At 39.3% G+C, this 15444-nt stretch overlaps 1 protein-coding gene across 1 annotated transcript; it reads left to right on the forward strand.

The window, feature by feature from the left end:
* The first annotated feature begins 10006 nt into the window (after positions 1 to 10006).
* On the forward strand, positions 10007 to 10945 carry LOC101678835 (olfactory receptor 7G1-like). The gene has a single exon (XM_004771739.2). It carries the CDS (start codon positions 10007 to 10009, stop codon positions 10943 to 10945), a length of 939 nt encoding a protein of 312 aa, XP_004771796.1.
* The last annotated feature ends 4499 nt before the right edge of the window (positions 10946 to 15444 follow it).

Below are 15444 nucleotides of genomic sequence, written 5' to 3' on the forward strand. Positions count from 1 at the left end.
ACCAACTGAGCCACCCAGGCACCTCTCTTTTATGTCTTACACAGCCTATATATTCTTAAGTCTTGTAACTCATATTTTTTTTTTACCACTGGTGTCAGCAATTTGTTTTGTTGTATTTATCAATTGACTTTTCTGGTCAGGGCAAAGTTTGATCTTACTTGTTAAAAACCTCATTGGTTATTTATTTATTTATTTTAAAGATTTTATTTATTCTTTGACACAGAGAGAGAGAGTACACAAGCAGGGAAAGCAGGAGTGGGAGAAGCAGGCTCCCTGCTCAGCAGGGAGCCAGAGGTGGGGGCAGATCTCAGGACCCTGGGATCACGATATGAGCTGAAGGCAGATGTTGAACTGACTGAGCCACCCAGGGGCCCTCCATTGGTTTATTTATAAGAATGTATCTGAGCTTTTATTGCTGTTTCCTACATATGGGGAAACATAATTGAATAAAATTAATTGTATCATTAATGTCATAGAGATTGGGTGCAGTCTTAGGGCTATAATGCAAATATTTTAAGTGAGTCTTTATTTTTTAATTTTTTTAAGATTTTATTTATTTATTTGACATACAGAGACCACAAGTAGGCAGAGAGGAAGGTAAGCAGGCTCCCTGTCAAGCAGAGAGCCCAATGCGGGGATCGATCCCAGTATCCTGGGATCATGACCTGAGCCGAAGGCTGAGGCTTTAACACACTGAGCCACCCAGGTGCCCCTAAGTATGTCTTTTTATAAAGTTATTCTGCAGAGAAATGCTTTTTTTGTTTGTTTTTTGATAAGGAAATATTGAGTGTAAGAGTAGAGAAAAGGGAAATTGTCATTATTAGGAGCATTTCTTTCCCCATAAATGCAGAAAAAAAGGTCTGTAAATTAAAGTCACCTTTTCTGGGAGGGGATTAAACAGTGGTGGTCTCTGGAGAATCGGAGTTGCTGGAGAACCTGTTGTTACTGGACGTTGAGGGATGGTTTTATTTTCAGCATCACATCTGAGAAACAGCTCCCTGCCCTGGCACTGGTAGTGTCTGTAGTGTGAAGATTCCTCCATTGAGGCTCACAGCACAGCCACGTAGGTAAATCCCCTGAGACCTTTGTTCACACTGAGGTTTCCCTGACTCCAGCAAGAATGACTGACTTTGAACCTCTGGGGAGACATTTGAGGGACTTTTTGAGGGACTTTTTTTTTTTTTAACTGATATATCATCTTTTTATTGGTGTCAGTGCATACATATGCATATTTTAGTGGATGGAGATAAAGTAGATTTCATTCACATTTGGCATATATATAAAACTGTGTATTTTAAACATTTTTAAAGGTTTTATTTAATTTGATGGAGATCACAAGTAGGGAGAGAGAGATGGGGAAGCAGGCTCCCTGCTGAGCTGAAAGCCCGATGTGGGGCTTGATCCCTGGACCCTGAGATCAGGACCTGAGCCAAAGGCAGAGGCTTAACCCTCTGAGCCACCCAGGCTCCCCCAAATTATCTATTTTAATATAAATCCCTTCTTTTTTTTGGTCTTTTTTTAAAATTTATTTTTTATTTTTAGCATAACAGTATTCATTATTTTTGCACCACACCCAGTGCTCCATGCAATCCGTGCCCTCTATAATACCCACCACCTGGTACCCTGACCTCCTACCCCCCTGCCCCTTCAAAACCCTCAGATTGTTTTTCAGAGTCCATAGTCTCTCATGGCTCACCTCCCCTTCCAATTTCCCCCAACTCCCTTCTCGTCTCTATCTCCCCATGTCCTCCATGCTATTTGTTATGCTCCACAAATAAGTGAAAACATATGATAATTGACTCTTCTCTGCTTGACTTATTTCACTCAGCATAATCTCTTCCAGTCCCGTCCATGTTGCCACACAAGTTGGGTATTCATCCTTTCTGATGGAGGCATAATACTCCATAGTGTATATGGACCATGGACCACATCTTCTTTATCCATTCGTCTTTTGAAGGGCATCTTGGTTCTTTCCACAGTTTGGCGACCATGGCCATTGCTGCTATAAACATTGGGGTACAGATGGCCCTTCTTTTCACTACATCTGGATCTTTGGGGTAAATACCCAGGAGTGCAATGGCAGGGTCATAGGGAAGTTCTATTTTTAAGTCCTTGAGGAATCTCCACACTGTTCTCCAAAGTGGCTGCACCAACTTGCACTCCCACCAACAGTGGAAGAGGGTTTCCCTTTCTCCACATCCCCTCCAACACATGTTGTTTCCTGTCTTGCTAATTTTGGCCATTCTAACTGGTGTAAGGTGATATCTCAATGTGGTTTTAATTTGAATCTCCCTGAGGGCTAGTGATGACGAACATTTTTTCACGTGTCTGATAGCCATTTGTATGTCTTTATTGGAGAAGTGTCTGTTCATATCTTCTGCCCATTTTTTGATATGTTGTCTGTTTTGTGTGTGTTGAGTTTGAGGAGTTCATTATAGATCCTGGATATCAATCTTTTGTCTGTACTTTCATTTGCAAATATCTTCTCCCATTCCGTGGGTTGCCTCTTTGTTTTCTTGACTGTTTCCTTTGCTATGCAGAAGCTTTGGATTTTGATGAAGTCCCAGAAGTTTATTTTGGCTTTTGTTTCCTTTGCCTTTGGAGACATAATCTTGAAAGAAGTTGCTGTGGCTGATATTGAAGAGATTACTGCCTATGTTCTCCTCTAGGCTTCTGATGGATTCCTGTCTCATGTTGAGGTCTTTTATCCATTTTGAGTTTATCTTTGTGTACAGTGTAAGAGAATGGTCGAGTTGCATTCTTCTACATATAGCTGCCCAGTTTCCCCAGCACCATTTATTGAGGAGACTGTCTTTTTTCCACTGTATATTTTTTCCTGTTTTGTCAAAGATTATTTGACCATAGAGTTGAGGAATTTTTTTAAAGTTTTTATCTAATTAATTGAGAGAACTTGCTAGCAAGAGAGCACAAGTGGGGGGAGGAGCAGAGGGAGAAGCAGACTCCCTACTGAACTGGGAGCCCCATATGGGGGACTCAATCTCAGGACCCTGAGACCATGACCTGAGCTGAAGGCTTACCGGACTGAGCCACCCAGGCATCCCTGTGCACTCATTTTTACACTCAGAACTAAATTTGAGATTTTTTTTTCAAAGCATGACCCATTTTAATTAAAAAAAAAAAAGAAATAGAAAGAGGGGTGCCTGGGTGGTTTAGTCAGTTAAATGTCTATTTTCAGCTCAGGGCGTGACTCCAAGGTCCTGGGATCCAGCCCTGCATTGAGATCCCTGCTCAGCCAGGAGCCTGCTTCTCCCTCTCCCTCTGCATCCCTTCACTCATGCTCTCTCTACCTCTCCCTCAAATAACTAAATAAAATCTTAAAAAAAAAAAAAAAGAAAAGAATAAAAAGCTTATGGGAGGATGTATTCCCAGTTAGGAAGAGGGAAGATCTTTCTTCAGTTTTGCTTTTTAATGTTGTATATACTTAACAGTACATAAAATCTACCTGTAGATTTGAAAGAATAGTCACATAATAAGAACATTTACACTTACCCAGGGGTTAAAAAGAACGATGCCATCACCCTAGGACCTATCTGTGTGATCTGCCACTTACATTATCCTCTCCTCATTCTAGGTACAAACACTTTTGACTTTATTTATTTATTTATTTATTTATTTGTCAGAGACAGAGGGAGAGAGAGCGAGTGAGTGAGCACAGGCAGAGAGGCAGGCAGAAGCAGAGGGAAAAGCAGGCTCCCTGCGGAGCAAGGAGCCAAGGAGCCGGATGTGGGACTTGATCCCAAGACCGTGGGATCATGACCTGAGCCAAAGGCAGCTGCTTTACCAATTGAGCAACCCAGGCGCCCCGTTTACTTATTTCCTTTGAAGTTCTTCTTTTGGGTTGAATTCTATGAAATTTCAAATATTTAATCATATTTGCCCTCTGAAACTGGCAGTAGAATTAAACATCGTCCTCTTATCATCTGATACATATTCCTGTTCAATTTATAAATCTGCCTATTTTCAAACTTGTTAGAAGTTTAATATGATGTATGCATTTTCATCTTAATTGTTTTTCTCATTATTGTACTTTGATATTTAATCATGTTGGGCATATAAATAAATAACTTATTTCCATTCCTCTGTGTTTTTACATGATATGTGGTGAGTTTTCAAAATAGGTATCCTGTCCAATATTGAGGGAAATTTTGTTTGTAAGTAGTTTTCTGTTACTATGAATAACCTGTTGGAATACTCTCATATATGTCCCTTGATGGAAATAAGAGAGCCAGTTAACACATGTTAGAAGGTCCTGATAATCTATACCACATCAGTATACTTTCAAGGATACTGATAACCTGGTGGGAGTAAAAATAATTTATTAATTGGCATAGCTTATTGTTATGTGGCTGGGCATCTTCAGATCTTCATTTTCTTTTATTATTTATAAAGTTTTAATTTAAACATTTTTAAATTTAAACATTTTTCAATCCAGTATAATTAATATTATATTAGTTTTGCTCTACAATAGAATGATTCAGCAGTTTTATACATTACTCAGTGCTCATGATGATAAATGTACTCTTCATCCCTCTCACCTATTTTACCCATCCCTCCACACACCTTCCTTCTGGTAACCAGCAGTTTATTCTCTGTATGTAAGAGTATGTTTTTTGGTGGGCAGGGGGGTGTATGGTTTTTTTTTTTTTTTTTGGTCTCTTTTTTTTTAGATAAGATCTTATGTATGTATTTATTTGAGATAGAGCAAGCAAGAGAGCACGAGCAGGGTGGGGAGAGGTAGAGGGAGATGGAGAACAGAGTCCCTGATGTGGGACTTGATCCCAGAATCCTGGGATCATGACCTGAGCCAAAGGCAGACGCTTAACTGACTGAGCCACCCTGGTGCCCTGTCTCTCTTTTTCTTTGATGATTTGTTTTGTTTCTTAAATTCTACCTATCAGTGAAATCATGTGAAATCATTTCTCTGACAAATCTTGCCATATTGTTGCAAATGGGAAGATTTCATTCTTTTTTATGACTGAGAAATACTCCATTGTATGCATATACCATATCTTCTTTTTTAAAAAAAACTTTAAAAAGATAATGTCTATTTATTTGACAGAGATCACAAGTAGGCAGAGAGGCAGGCAGCGGGGGAGTGGGGAAGCAGACTCTCTGAGAAGGCTCCCTGCTGATCAGAGACCCCCCCACCCCCACCCCTGATGCGGGGCTTGATCCTAGGACCCTGGGATCATGACCTGAGCTTAAGGCAGTGGCTCCAACCTACTGAGCCACCCAGGTGCCCCTATATCACATCTTCTTTATCCATCCATCCATCTATGAATGGACACTTGGATTGCTTCCATAATCTGGCTATTGTAAATAATGGTGTAATGAACATAGGGATATATATATATATATAAATATCAAATTTATATATATATATATAAATATCAAATATATATATATATATATATATATATATATATATATAATCTTTTTGAATGAGTATTTTTGGATTTGGGAAAATACCCAGTAGTAGAATTACTGGACCATATGGTAATTCCATTTTTAATTCTTTGATTAATCTTCCATATTGTTTTCCACAGTGGCTGCACCAGCTTGCATTCCCACCAACAATATGTAAAGCTTCCATTTTCTCCACATCCTTACGAACACCTGTTCCTTGTATTTTTTAATTAATTGGCATAGCTTATTGTTAAGTCATTCTGATGTGTGTGAGGTGACATCTCATTGTGGTTTTGATTTGCATTTTCTTCATGATCACTAATCATCAGATGTTGATTATCTTTTCATTGTCTGTTGTCCATCTGCATGTCTTCATTGGAGAAATGTCTATTCATTTCCTCTGTCCATTTTTTTTTAAAGATTTTATTTATTTATTTGACAGAGGGAAATCACAAGTAGATGGAGAGGCAGGCAGAGAGAAAGAGAGGGAAGCAGGCTCCCCGCTGAGCAGAGAGCCCGATGCGGGACTCGATCCCAGGACCCTGAGATCATGACCTGAGCCGAAGGCAGCGGCTCAACCCACTGAGCCACCCAGGCGCCCCTCCTCTGTCCATTTTTTGATTTTTTTTGGATTTTTTTTCTAGTTGAGTTGTATAAGTTCTTTGCATATTTTGGATACTAATCCCTTATCAGATGTATCTTCTCCCATTCAGTAGGCTGTTTTTTGTTCTTTTGACTGTTTCCTTAGCTGTGCAGAAACTTTTCATTTTGATGTAGTTTCAATAGTTTAATGTTGCTTTATTGTATTTATTTAAATTCAGTTAGCCAAGGTATAGTACATCATTAGTTTTTGATACAATGTTCAATGATTCACTTGTTTCCTCTGCCTTAGGAGATTTAACTAGAAAATGTTGCTGTGGCTGATGTCAGAGAAATTGCTGCCTGTGCTTGCTTCTAGGATATTTATGGTTTCAGGTCTCAGTTTCCCTTTCTTTTAAATATATGTTTTTGGTATTTCTACTGGGTTTATGTTTTTCTTACTGATTCATATGAGTTCTTTGGATAATTTTAACCCACAGTCCCCTAAAGTGAACAAATATGTAAATTGAAAATACTGTGAAAAAAAAAGAAAAAATAGTTACAATATGTAAAAAGAAGTAACAGAGTCTGCATTGACTCTAGTCAAAATTGTCACGCAGGATAAATTAGAATCTAATTATAAATATACTTGTAAATATACACAGTGAAGATTAAGCTTCAGGAAACAGTGATTCTTAGAAGAAAAACTTTCTTTTAAAATATTTATTTATTTATTTATTTAACAGAGAGAGAAAGAGAGAGAGAGAGAGGGGTATCACAAGTAGGCAGAGAGGCAGGCAGAGAGAGAGGAGAGATGCAGGCTCCCCACTGAGCAGAGAGCCCAATGTGGGGCTCAATCCCAGCACTCTGAGATCATGACCTGAACTGAAGGCAGAGGCTTGACCTACTGAGCCATTCAGGCACCCAGAAGAAAAACCTTTGAGAGTTTCCCATTTTATAACAACTCAGCTATATTTTTACCTGTATTATTTATATCAATATATACAAACTATATTTTCACAACTAGAATTGATATCAGACTTACTGATGTCATTCATTGGATAGAAATCCCTTCATTAATACCCAAACAATGAAGACTGAAATTTAGTTAGAGAAGAATGGTGTATCTATATTTGCAAATTATTTGAAATGGAGATGAACAAGAAATTAAAAATAGAGCTTCCCTATGACCCTGCAATTGCACTCCTGGGTATTTACCCCAAATATACAGATGCCGTGAAAAGAAGGGCCATCTGCACCCCAATGTTTATAGCAGCAATGGCCACGGTCGCCAAACTATGGAAAGAACCAAGATGCCCTTCAATGGACGAATGGATAAGGAAGATGTGGTCCATATACACTATGGAGTATGATGCCTCCATCAGAAAGGATGAATACCCAACTTTTGTAGCAACATGGACAGGACTGGAAGAGATTAGGCTGAGTAAAATAAGTCAAACAGAGAGAGTCAATTATCATATGTTTTCACTTATTTGTGGAGCATAACAAATAGCATGGAGGACAAGGGGAGATGGAGAGGAGAAAGGAGTTGGGGGAAATTGGAAGGGGAGGTGAACCATGAGAGACTATGGACTCTGAAAAACAATCTGAGGGTTTTGAAGGGGCAGGGAGTGGGAGGTTGGGGGAACCAGGTGGTGGGTATTATAGAGGGCACGGATTGCATGGAGCACTGGGTGTGGTGCAAAAATAATGAATACTGTTATGCTGAATAGAAATAAAAAATTTAAAAAAAAAAGAAATGGAGATGAACAGACCCGAATGTACATGAGGTACACCTGGTCTTGTAGGGTCAAGAAAGGACCACCCTGAATTCCACTGTTCTATAGAGTGCTGGTCTTTAAGGATTTACACTGCCTTGGGATGTCTGTGACAGAAAAATTTCTTAGTTAATGAGGAGCTTTGGAAATTGAACCTCTAGGGATACAGACACTGCAATCTGGCTGTGACCACCTCATTCAACATGAAAAGTAGTAAGTAACACACCTAAGCCGCCTCCCACAGGCAATCCTTCTTGCTCAGGCGTCTGGATCTCACTCAATCCCTCTGCCCTTTCTGAGAGCAGATATTCCATAAGGTTCATCAGAAATGTCAGTCATTATTCCAGTCTGATGCCAACAGGTAACCTAATATCCCTTACTCAGTGTTTGGAAATGGGAGCAGATGTCTTACTACAGGTTCATCTGAGGCAGCTGTGAAAAGAGCACATATACCAGGTGATTGAAACCAAGTAACACATGGTCCTCCCTCCTGTCTTGTTTTCATATGTTTCCTTACGCTTTTTGCCATCATCCCATTTACTAATATCTTTTCATTCACTTGTATGACCAGGACCATTTCCTCCTGAGTACAAATTTGCCTTTTAAAAAACAAGAGTGTTGGGGTTCTTGGGTGGCTCAGTTTGTTAAGCTTCTGCCTTCTGCTCAGGTCATGATCCCAGAGTTCTGGGATTGAAACCTTCATCAGGCTCCTTGCTCAGTGGAGAGCCTGCTTCTGTCTCCCTCTGCTGCTCCCTGTGCTTATGCTCTCTCTCAAATAAATGAATAAAATCTTTAAAAAATAAAGTATAAAAAACACGACCATTATAAAATTTTCTGGCATTTGTTTATAATCTTGTAGTGGTAAGAGGGCAGGAAGTTTGGAAAAACTTGTTTCTTGACATATTTATGTATTATCTCAGTTGTCTGACTCTGAAGTCTGTAGAGATCCAGACAATCTTTTTATTTTTAAAGATTTATTGATTTATTTTAGAGGGAGAGAGCATCTCAAGCAGACCTCCCACTGAGTATGGAGCCCAAAGCAGGGCAGGATCTCACAACCCTGAGCTCATGACCTGAGCTTACACCAAGAGTTGGATGCTTAACTGACTGTGCCAACGAGGTGCCCCCCAGAGAGAATCTTCAGGTGACTTCCCAGTGTGTTTCTTTTTATAAAATTACCAAATGTGTTTTTTCTTTTTCAGAAGTAAACATTATTGTTGAAGTGTAACATACACAAAGAAAGGTACACTAATTGATGAATTTTCTTAGAGTGGACCAAACCCACATAACAACTAAGTCTGGGGCACCTGAGTGGCTCAGTGGGTTGAGGCCTCTGCCTTCGGCTCGGGTCGTGATCCCAGGATTCTGGGATCAAGCCCCACATGGAGCTCTCTGCTCAGCAGGGAGCCTGCTTCCTCCTCTTTCTCTCTCTCTGCCTGCCTCTCTGCCTACTTGTGATCTCTGTCTGTCAAATAAATAAATAAAATCTTTTAAAAAAACAACTAAGTCTGATCAAGATATTAAGCATTATAAGTTGTTCACATTCTGCATATCAGTTTATTTTTTTATCTTTAAAAAAAAGATTTTATTCATTTGAGAGAGAGCGTGAGCATGAGCAGGGGGAAGGGGCAGAGGGAGACGGAGAGAGAAAAGCCTGATATTGGGTTCAATTCCAGGACTCTGTGATTATGACCTGAGCTGAAGTGAGATGCTTAACTGACTGAGCCACCCAGGTACCCCTAAAATTACTGAATGTTTTAAATAAACAGAGCATCATAAACAAGGTAATTTTTAAAAATGACTATCTGTTAACCCTCCTCAGACTTAACAATGGTTGATTCTCTGCAATATCAGCTTCAGGTTATTATTATTTTTTAAAGGTTTTTATTTATTTTATTTGTCAGAGAGAAAGAGAGCACAGCAGGGGGAGAGGCAGACAGAGGGAGAAGCAGGCTGCCTGCTGGGCAAGGAGCCTGATGTGGGACTCTGACCCCAGCATGACCTGAGCTGAGGGGAGACACTTAACTGAGACATGTAGGCATCCCAGGTTTTTATTATTTTTAAAGAAACAATAATATACATGCAGAAGTCACCATCTCTTATTCCTTCCTATTAGTCTCCATCCCATCCCAAGATGGTTTTTCCTCTAGTGGTGCTTGTCCTTTTCTTTTAGACAACACACATTTGATTGACTCCATCCTTTCATCAGATTCATCAACAACATGGAACCCAGAAATGACACACATCTTTCAGATTTCCTTCTCATGAGAGTGACAGAGGATCCAGAACTGCAGTTCCCCCTCTTCATCCTGTTCCTGTCCATGTACCTGGTCACCATCCTGGGAAACCTGCTCATCATCCTGGCTGTCAGCTCTGACTCCCACCTCCACACCCCCATGTACTTCTTCCTTTCTAATCTGTCTATTAATGACATCTGTTTAAGCACAACCACGATCCCAAAGATGCTGGTGAACATCCAAACACAGAATCAGCACATCAGTTACACAGGTTGCCTCACACAGATCTGCTTTATCCTGGTTTTTGCAAGTTTAGAAAGTAGTCTTCTTGCAGTAATGGCCTATGACCGCTATGTGGCCATTTGTTATCCACTAAGGTACACAGTCATTATGAACTCCCGCCTCTGTGGCCTGCTGGTTTTACTCCCCCTGTTTATTATCATTGTGGATGCCCTGATGCACAGTCTGATGGTGTTGGAACTGACCTTCTGCACAGACCTTGAAATCCCTCTCTTCTTCTGTGAAGTTGTTCAGGTCATCAAGCTTGCATGTTCTGATACCCTCATCAATAACATCCTGATATATTTTGCAACGAGCATATTTGGTGGTATTCCTCTGTGTGGAATCATTTTCTCTTACACTCAGATAGTGTCCTCCGTTTTGAGAATGCCATCAGCAGGTGGAAAGTATAAAGCTTTTTCCACCTGTGGGGCTCACCTGTCAGTTGTATCTTTGTTCTATGGGACAGGTTTGGGGGTGTACATTAGTTCTGCTCTTACTAACTCTTCCAGAAACACTGCAGTGGTTTCCATGATGTACACTGTTGTCCCTCAAATGATGAACCCCTTCATCTACAGCCTGAGGAACAGGGACATGAAGGGAGCCTTGAGGAAACTCATAAATAGAACATCTTCTCTTCTGTGACTGTGTCGTCTGAATGGACTGGGGTTTCTAGAATGACTCAAAGTGACAAATATTGGGTGCGCCAGAATGTCTGATTCTTGCATCACCAAGTTCTTCTAGAATGATTAGAGAACTTACTGGGTAAGTTCATCTTACCTTTGGGTTGAAACTTGATTTGTTCTTTGAGTAGCTCTTGTGAGGTTTTAAAAATGAGTTCTAATTCCTAAGCCTGGTATTTTTGGTGGGGTCTTCACAAACTGTCCCAAGGCAAGTGTTATACAGATACCAAAATGTCAGAAGAGAAGTGGGAAAAATTGGATAGGTCAGGAAAGGATCAAATTAAGTCTGTGGTTATAGCAGAGACTTGAGTCTGCCTGATCTCATGGTTAGGGCCATGCGAACTGCACTCTAGAGACAAGCCAAGTATATGACATGGTGTGTATGTAGGGGGAGCTGTTCTTTCATACTCCAGTAATTCCTGAGACCTGTCACTGGTAAACTATGTCACTGCAGGGCAACATCAGCATTAACTGTACTCAGTTTTGTAATCTGCAAAACAGCTATAGTGTGATTATCTCATTGATTTGAGATGGTCATTAGAACTTTGATCCTGATGAGTGAGAAAGCCATCATATCTACTAAGAGAAAATAATCCTGATTGTAAAATGCCAAAACAATAAATATGTTTATAATTTCCCTGATGATTGGTGATGGTGAGCATCTTTCCATGTATCTGTGGCCATCTATATGTTTTCTTTGGAAAAAGGTCTGTTCATGTCTTCTGACTAATTTTTAAATGGATTTCATTTTTGGGGTGTTGAGTTTTATAAGTTCTTTATAGATTTTGGATATTAACCCTTTATCAGATGTGTCATTTGCAAGTATCTTCTCCCATTCCATAGGTTGCCTTTTAGTTTGGATGGTTTCCTTCCCTGTGCAGAAGCTTTTTATTTATTTGATGAAGTCTCAGTTGTTTATTTTTTGAATCATGGGGTATTTTATTTATTTATTTTAAATTTATTTATTTTTTTCAGCATAACACTTTCCAGAAGAGAAGTGGGAAAAATTGGATAGGTCAGGAAAGAATCAAATAAGTCTGTGGTTATAGCAGAGACTTGAGTCTGCCTGATCTCATGGTTAGGGCCATGCGAACTGCACTCTAGAGACAAGCCAGGTATATGACATGGTGTGTATGTAGGGGGAGCTGTTCTTTGTTTCATTTGTATTCATTGTTTTTGCACCACACCCAGTGCTCCATGCAATCCATGCCCTCTCTGATAGCCATCACCTGGTTCCCAAACCTCCCACCCTCCACCCCTTCAAACCCTTCAGATTGTTTTTCAGAGTCCATAGTCTCTCATGGTTCACCTCCCCTTCCAATTTCCCTCAACTCCCTTCTCCTCTCCATCTCCCCTTGTCCTCCATGCTATTTGTTATGCTCCACTGGATATTCTTTCCTGCTTTAATTGATCATATGGTTGTGTGTGTCTGTTTTTGTGCCAGTACTATACTGCCTTGATGACTACAACTTTGTAATATAATTTGAAGCCTGGAATTGTGATGCTTCCAGCTTTACTTTTTTTTTCTCTTTAAATGTTGCTTTGGCTATTCAAAATCTCTTGTGGTTCCATACAAATTTTAGGAATTTTTGTTCTAACTCTGTGAAAAATGCTGTTAATATTTTGACAAGAATTGCAATAAATGTATAGATTGCTTTGAGTAGTACACACATTTTAATAATATTTGTTCTTCCGATCCATGAGGATGGAATGTCTTTCCATTTCTTTGTGTCATCATCAATTTCTTTTGATAGGGTTTGGGAGTTTTCAGAACACAGGTTTTTCACCTCTTTGGTTAAGTTTACTCCTACATATCTTATTATTTTGGATGGAATTGTAAATGGGATTGATTGCTTAATTTCTCTTTCTGCTGCTTCATTATTGGTGTATAGAAATACAGCAGATTTCTGTACATTGGTTTTGTATCTTACCACTTTACTGAATTCATTTATCAATTCTGTCAGTTTTTTGGTGGGGTCTTTTGTGTTTTCTATATAGAGTATCATGTCATCTGCAAATAGTGAAAGTTTTACTTCTTCCTTGCTGATCTGAATGCCTTTTACTTCTTTTTGTTGTCTGATTGCTGTGACTAGACTTCTGCCATACACAGTGAAGGAAACCATCAACAAAACTAAAAAGGAACCTATGAAATGGGAGAATATATTTGCAAATGCTGTATCCATCAAGGGTTAATATTCCAAAATCTATAAAGAACTTATCAAATTCAAAACACAAAACACAAATAATCCGGTTAAGAAATGGGTAGAAGACATGAATAGACATTTTTCCAAAGAAGACATGCAGATGGCTAACAGACACATGAAAAGATGTTCACTATCACTCTTACTAAGAAAATACAAGCAAAACTACAATGAGATATCACCTCACACCTGTCAGACTGACTAAAATCAGCAACAAGGGAGACCACAGGTGTTTGCAAGAATGTGGAGAAAAAGGAACTCTCTTGCACTTTTGTTGGGAATGCAAACTGGTCCAGCCACTTTGGAAAACAGTATGGAGGTTCTCAAAAAGGTAAAAATAGGGCAACCATATTTTACAATTACACTACTAGGTATTTAACCAAAAAATGCAAAACACTAAATCAAAGGGATACATGCACCCCAGTATTTATAACAGCATTATTTCAATAGACAGATTATAGAAATAGTCCAGGTATTTATTGATTGATGAGTGGCTAAAGATGTAGTGTATACATATATTGGAATATTACTTACCATAAAAAAAAATCTTGGCCATTTGCAATGACATGAATGGAGCTACAGAGTATAATGCTAAGCAAAGTCAGTCAGTCAGAGAAGACAAGTACTATATGGTTTCACTCATACGTGGAATTTAAGAGAAGAAAAAACCAAATGAACAAAGTCATTAAAAGAGAGGGAGAGAGGCAAACCAAGAAACAGACTCTTTTTTTAAGTTTTATTTATTTATTTATTTGACAGAGATCACAAGTAAGCAGAGAGGCAGGCAGAGAGAGAGAGAGGAGGAAGCAGGCTCCCTGCTGAGCAGATAGCCAGATGTGGGGCTCGATCCCAGGACCCTGGGATCATGACCTGAGCCAAAAGCAGAGGCTTTAACCACTGAGCCACCCAGGTGCCCCAAGAAACAGACTCTTAACTACAGAGAATAAAGTGATGGTTACCAGAGGGGAGGTTGGTTGGGGGAGATGGGTTAAATAGGTGATGGGGATTGAGGAAGGTACTTGTGATGAGCACCAGTTGATATATGGAATTGTTGGATCACTATATTGTACACCTGTAACTAATAGTACACTGTATGTTATCTAACTGGAATTTAAATAATAACTTAAGAAGTAGTAATGGGAAAAAGATAGTCTCTTCAACAAATGGTGTTGGGAAAACTGGACAGCCACATGAGAATGAAACTGGATTACTTTCTTATACCCTATGCAAATTTCATGATTTTTGCCTGTGCAATTCGGTGACAAAACTACACCCACAGTATTGGGAAAACATTGCATCTGCTTCCATAATTTCATGGATCAAACAGAAAATCTATAGCCATTTATCAAAAACTTGCTCATGCCACAAAACCCACCCTTGACAACCTCTAGTCTGCTTTCTATCTCTGTGATTCTTCTTTTTTTTTTTTAAAGATTTTATTTATTTATTTGATAGCAATCACAAGTAGGCAGAGGCAGGCAGAGAGAGGGGGGGGGGGAAGCAGGCTCCCTGCTGAGCACAGAGCCCAATGTAGGGCTCGATCCCAGGACCCTGAGATCATGACCTAAGCCGAAGGCAGAGGCTTAACCCACTGAGCCACCCAGGCGCCCCTCTGTGATTATTCTTATTCTAAATACTTCATAGAAGTCATAAAATACATGTTTTTTTGCATTGGCTTATTATACTTAGTTAGCATAATGTTTTCAAGGTTTGTCTATGTTTTAACATGCTTCAGAACTGAATTCCTTTTTATGGCTGAAACATAATCCATTTTGTGTGTGTGTGTGTGTTGTGTATGTGTGTTCATGTCCACATTTTGTGTATTGTCAGTAATACTGCTATGAACATTGTTATATAAATAACCTGTTTGTGTTCCTGATTTGAATTCTTTGGCTATATACTTAGAAGTGGAATTGCTGGGTTGTCCAGTAGTTCTATGTTTAGCTTTTGAGGAACTGCCAAACTGTACTCTCTGAACTCAAAAAGTCTATGTCCTTTAATTTTATTTGTATAAAATTGTTTGGGCTGATTGGGGCCCCGTGAAATTCCATAGGAGTCTGAGAATCAGTTTTTCCATATGTGGAAGAAAGGCATTGTCCCTTTTTGCACAAAAATAATAATGAGAAGGATTGCATTGAATCTGTAGGTTTCATTTTCTTTCTCTCTTTTTTTTTTAGATTTTATTTATTAGAGAGGGGGGAGAACCAGGTTTCCCACTGAGCAGAGAGTCCAACAGAGGGCTTGATCCCAGGACCCAAGC

Source organism: Mustela putorius, unplaced genomic scaffold (assembly GCF_011764305.1).
Source record: "Mustela putorius furo isolate JIRA1106 unplaced genomic scaffold, ASM1176430v1.1 tig00000095_pilon_pilon_pilon, whole genome shotgun sequence".
NCBI classification, from domain to species: Eukaryota; Metazoa; Chordata; class Mammalia; order Carnivora; family Mustelidae; genus Mustela; species Mustela putorius.

Bases quoted from the DNA above. Each gene is read 5' to 3' on its own strand.
- LOC101678835 (XM_004771739.2), top strand. From the start codon at position 10,007: ATGGAACCCAGAAATGACACACATCTTTCAGATTTCCTTCTCATGAGA.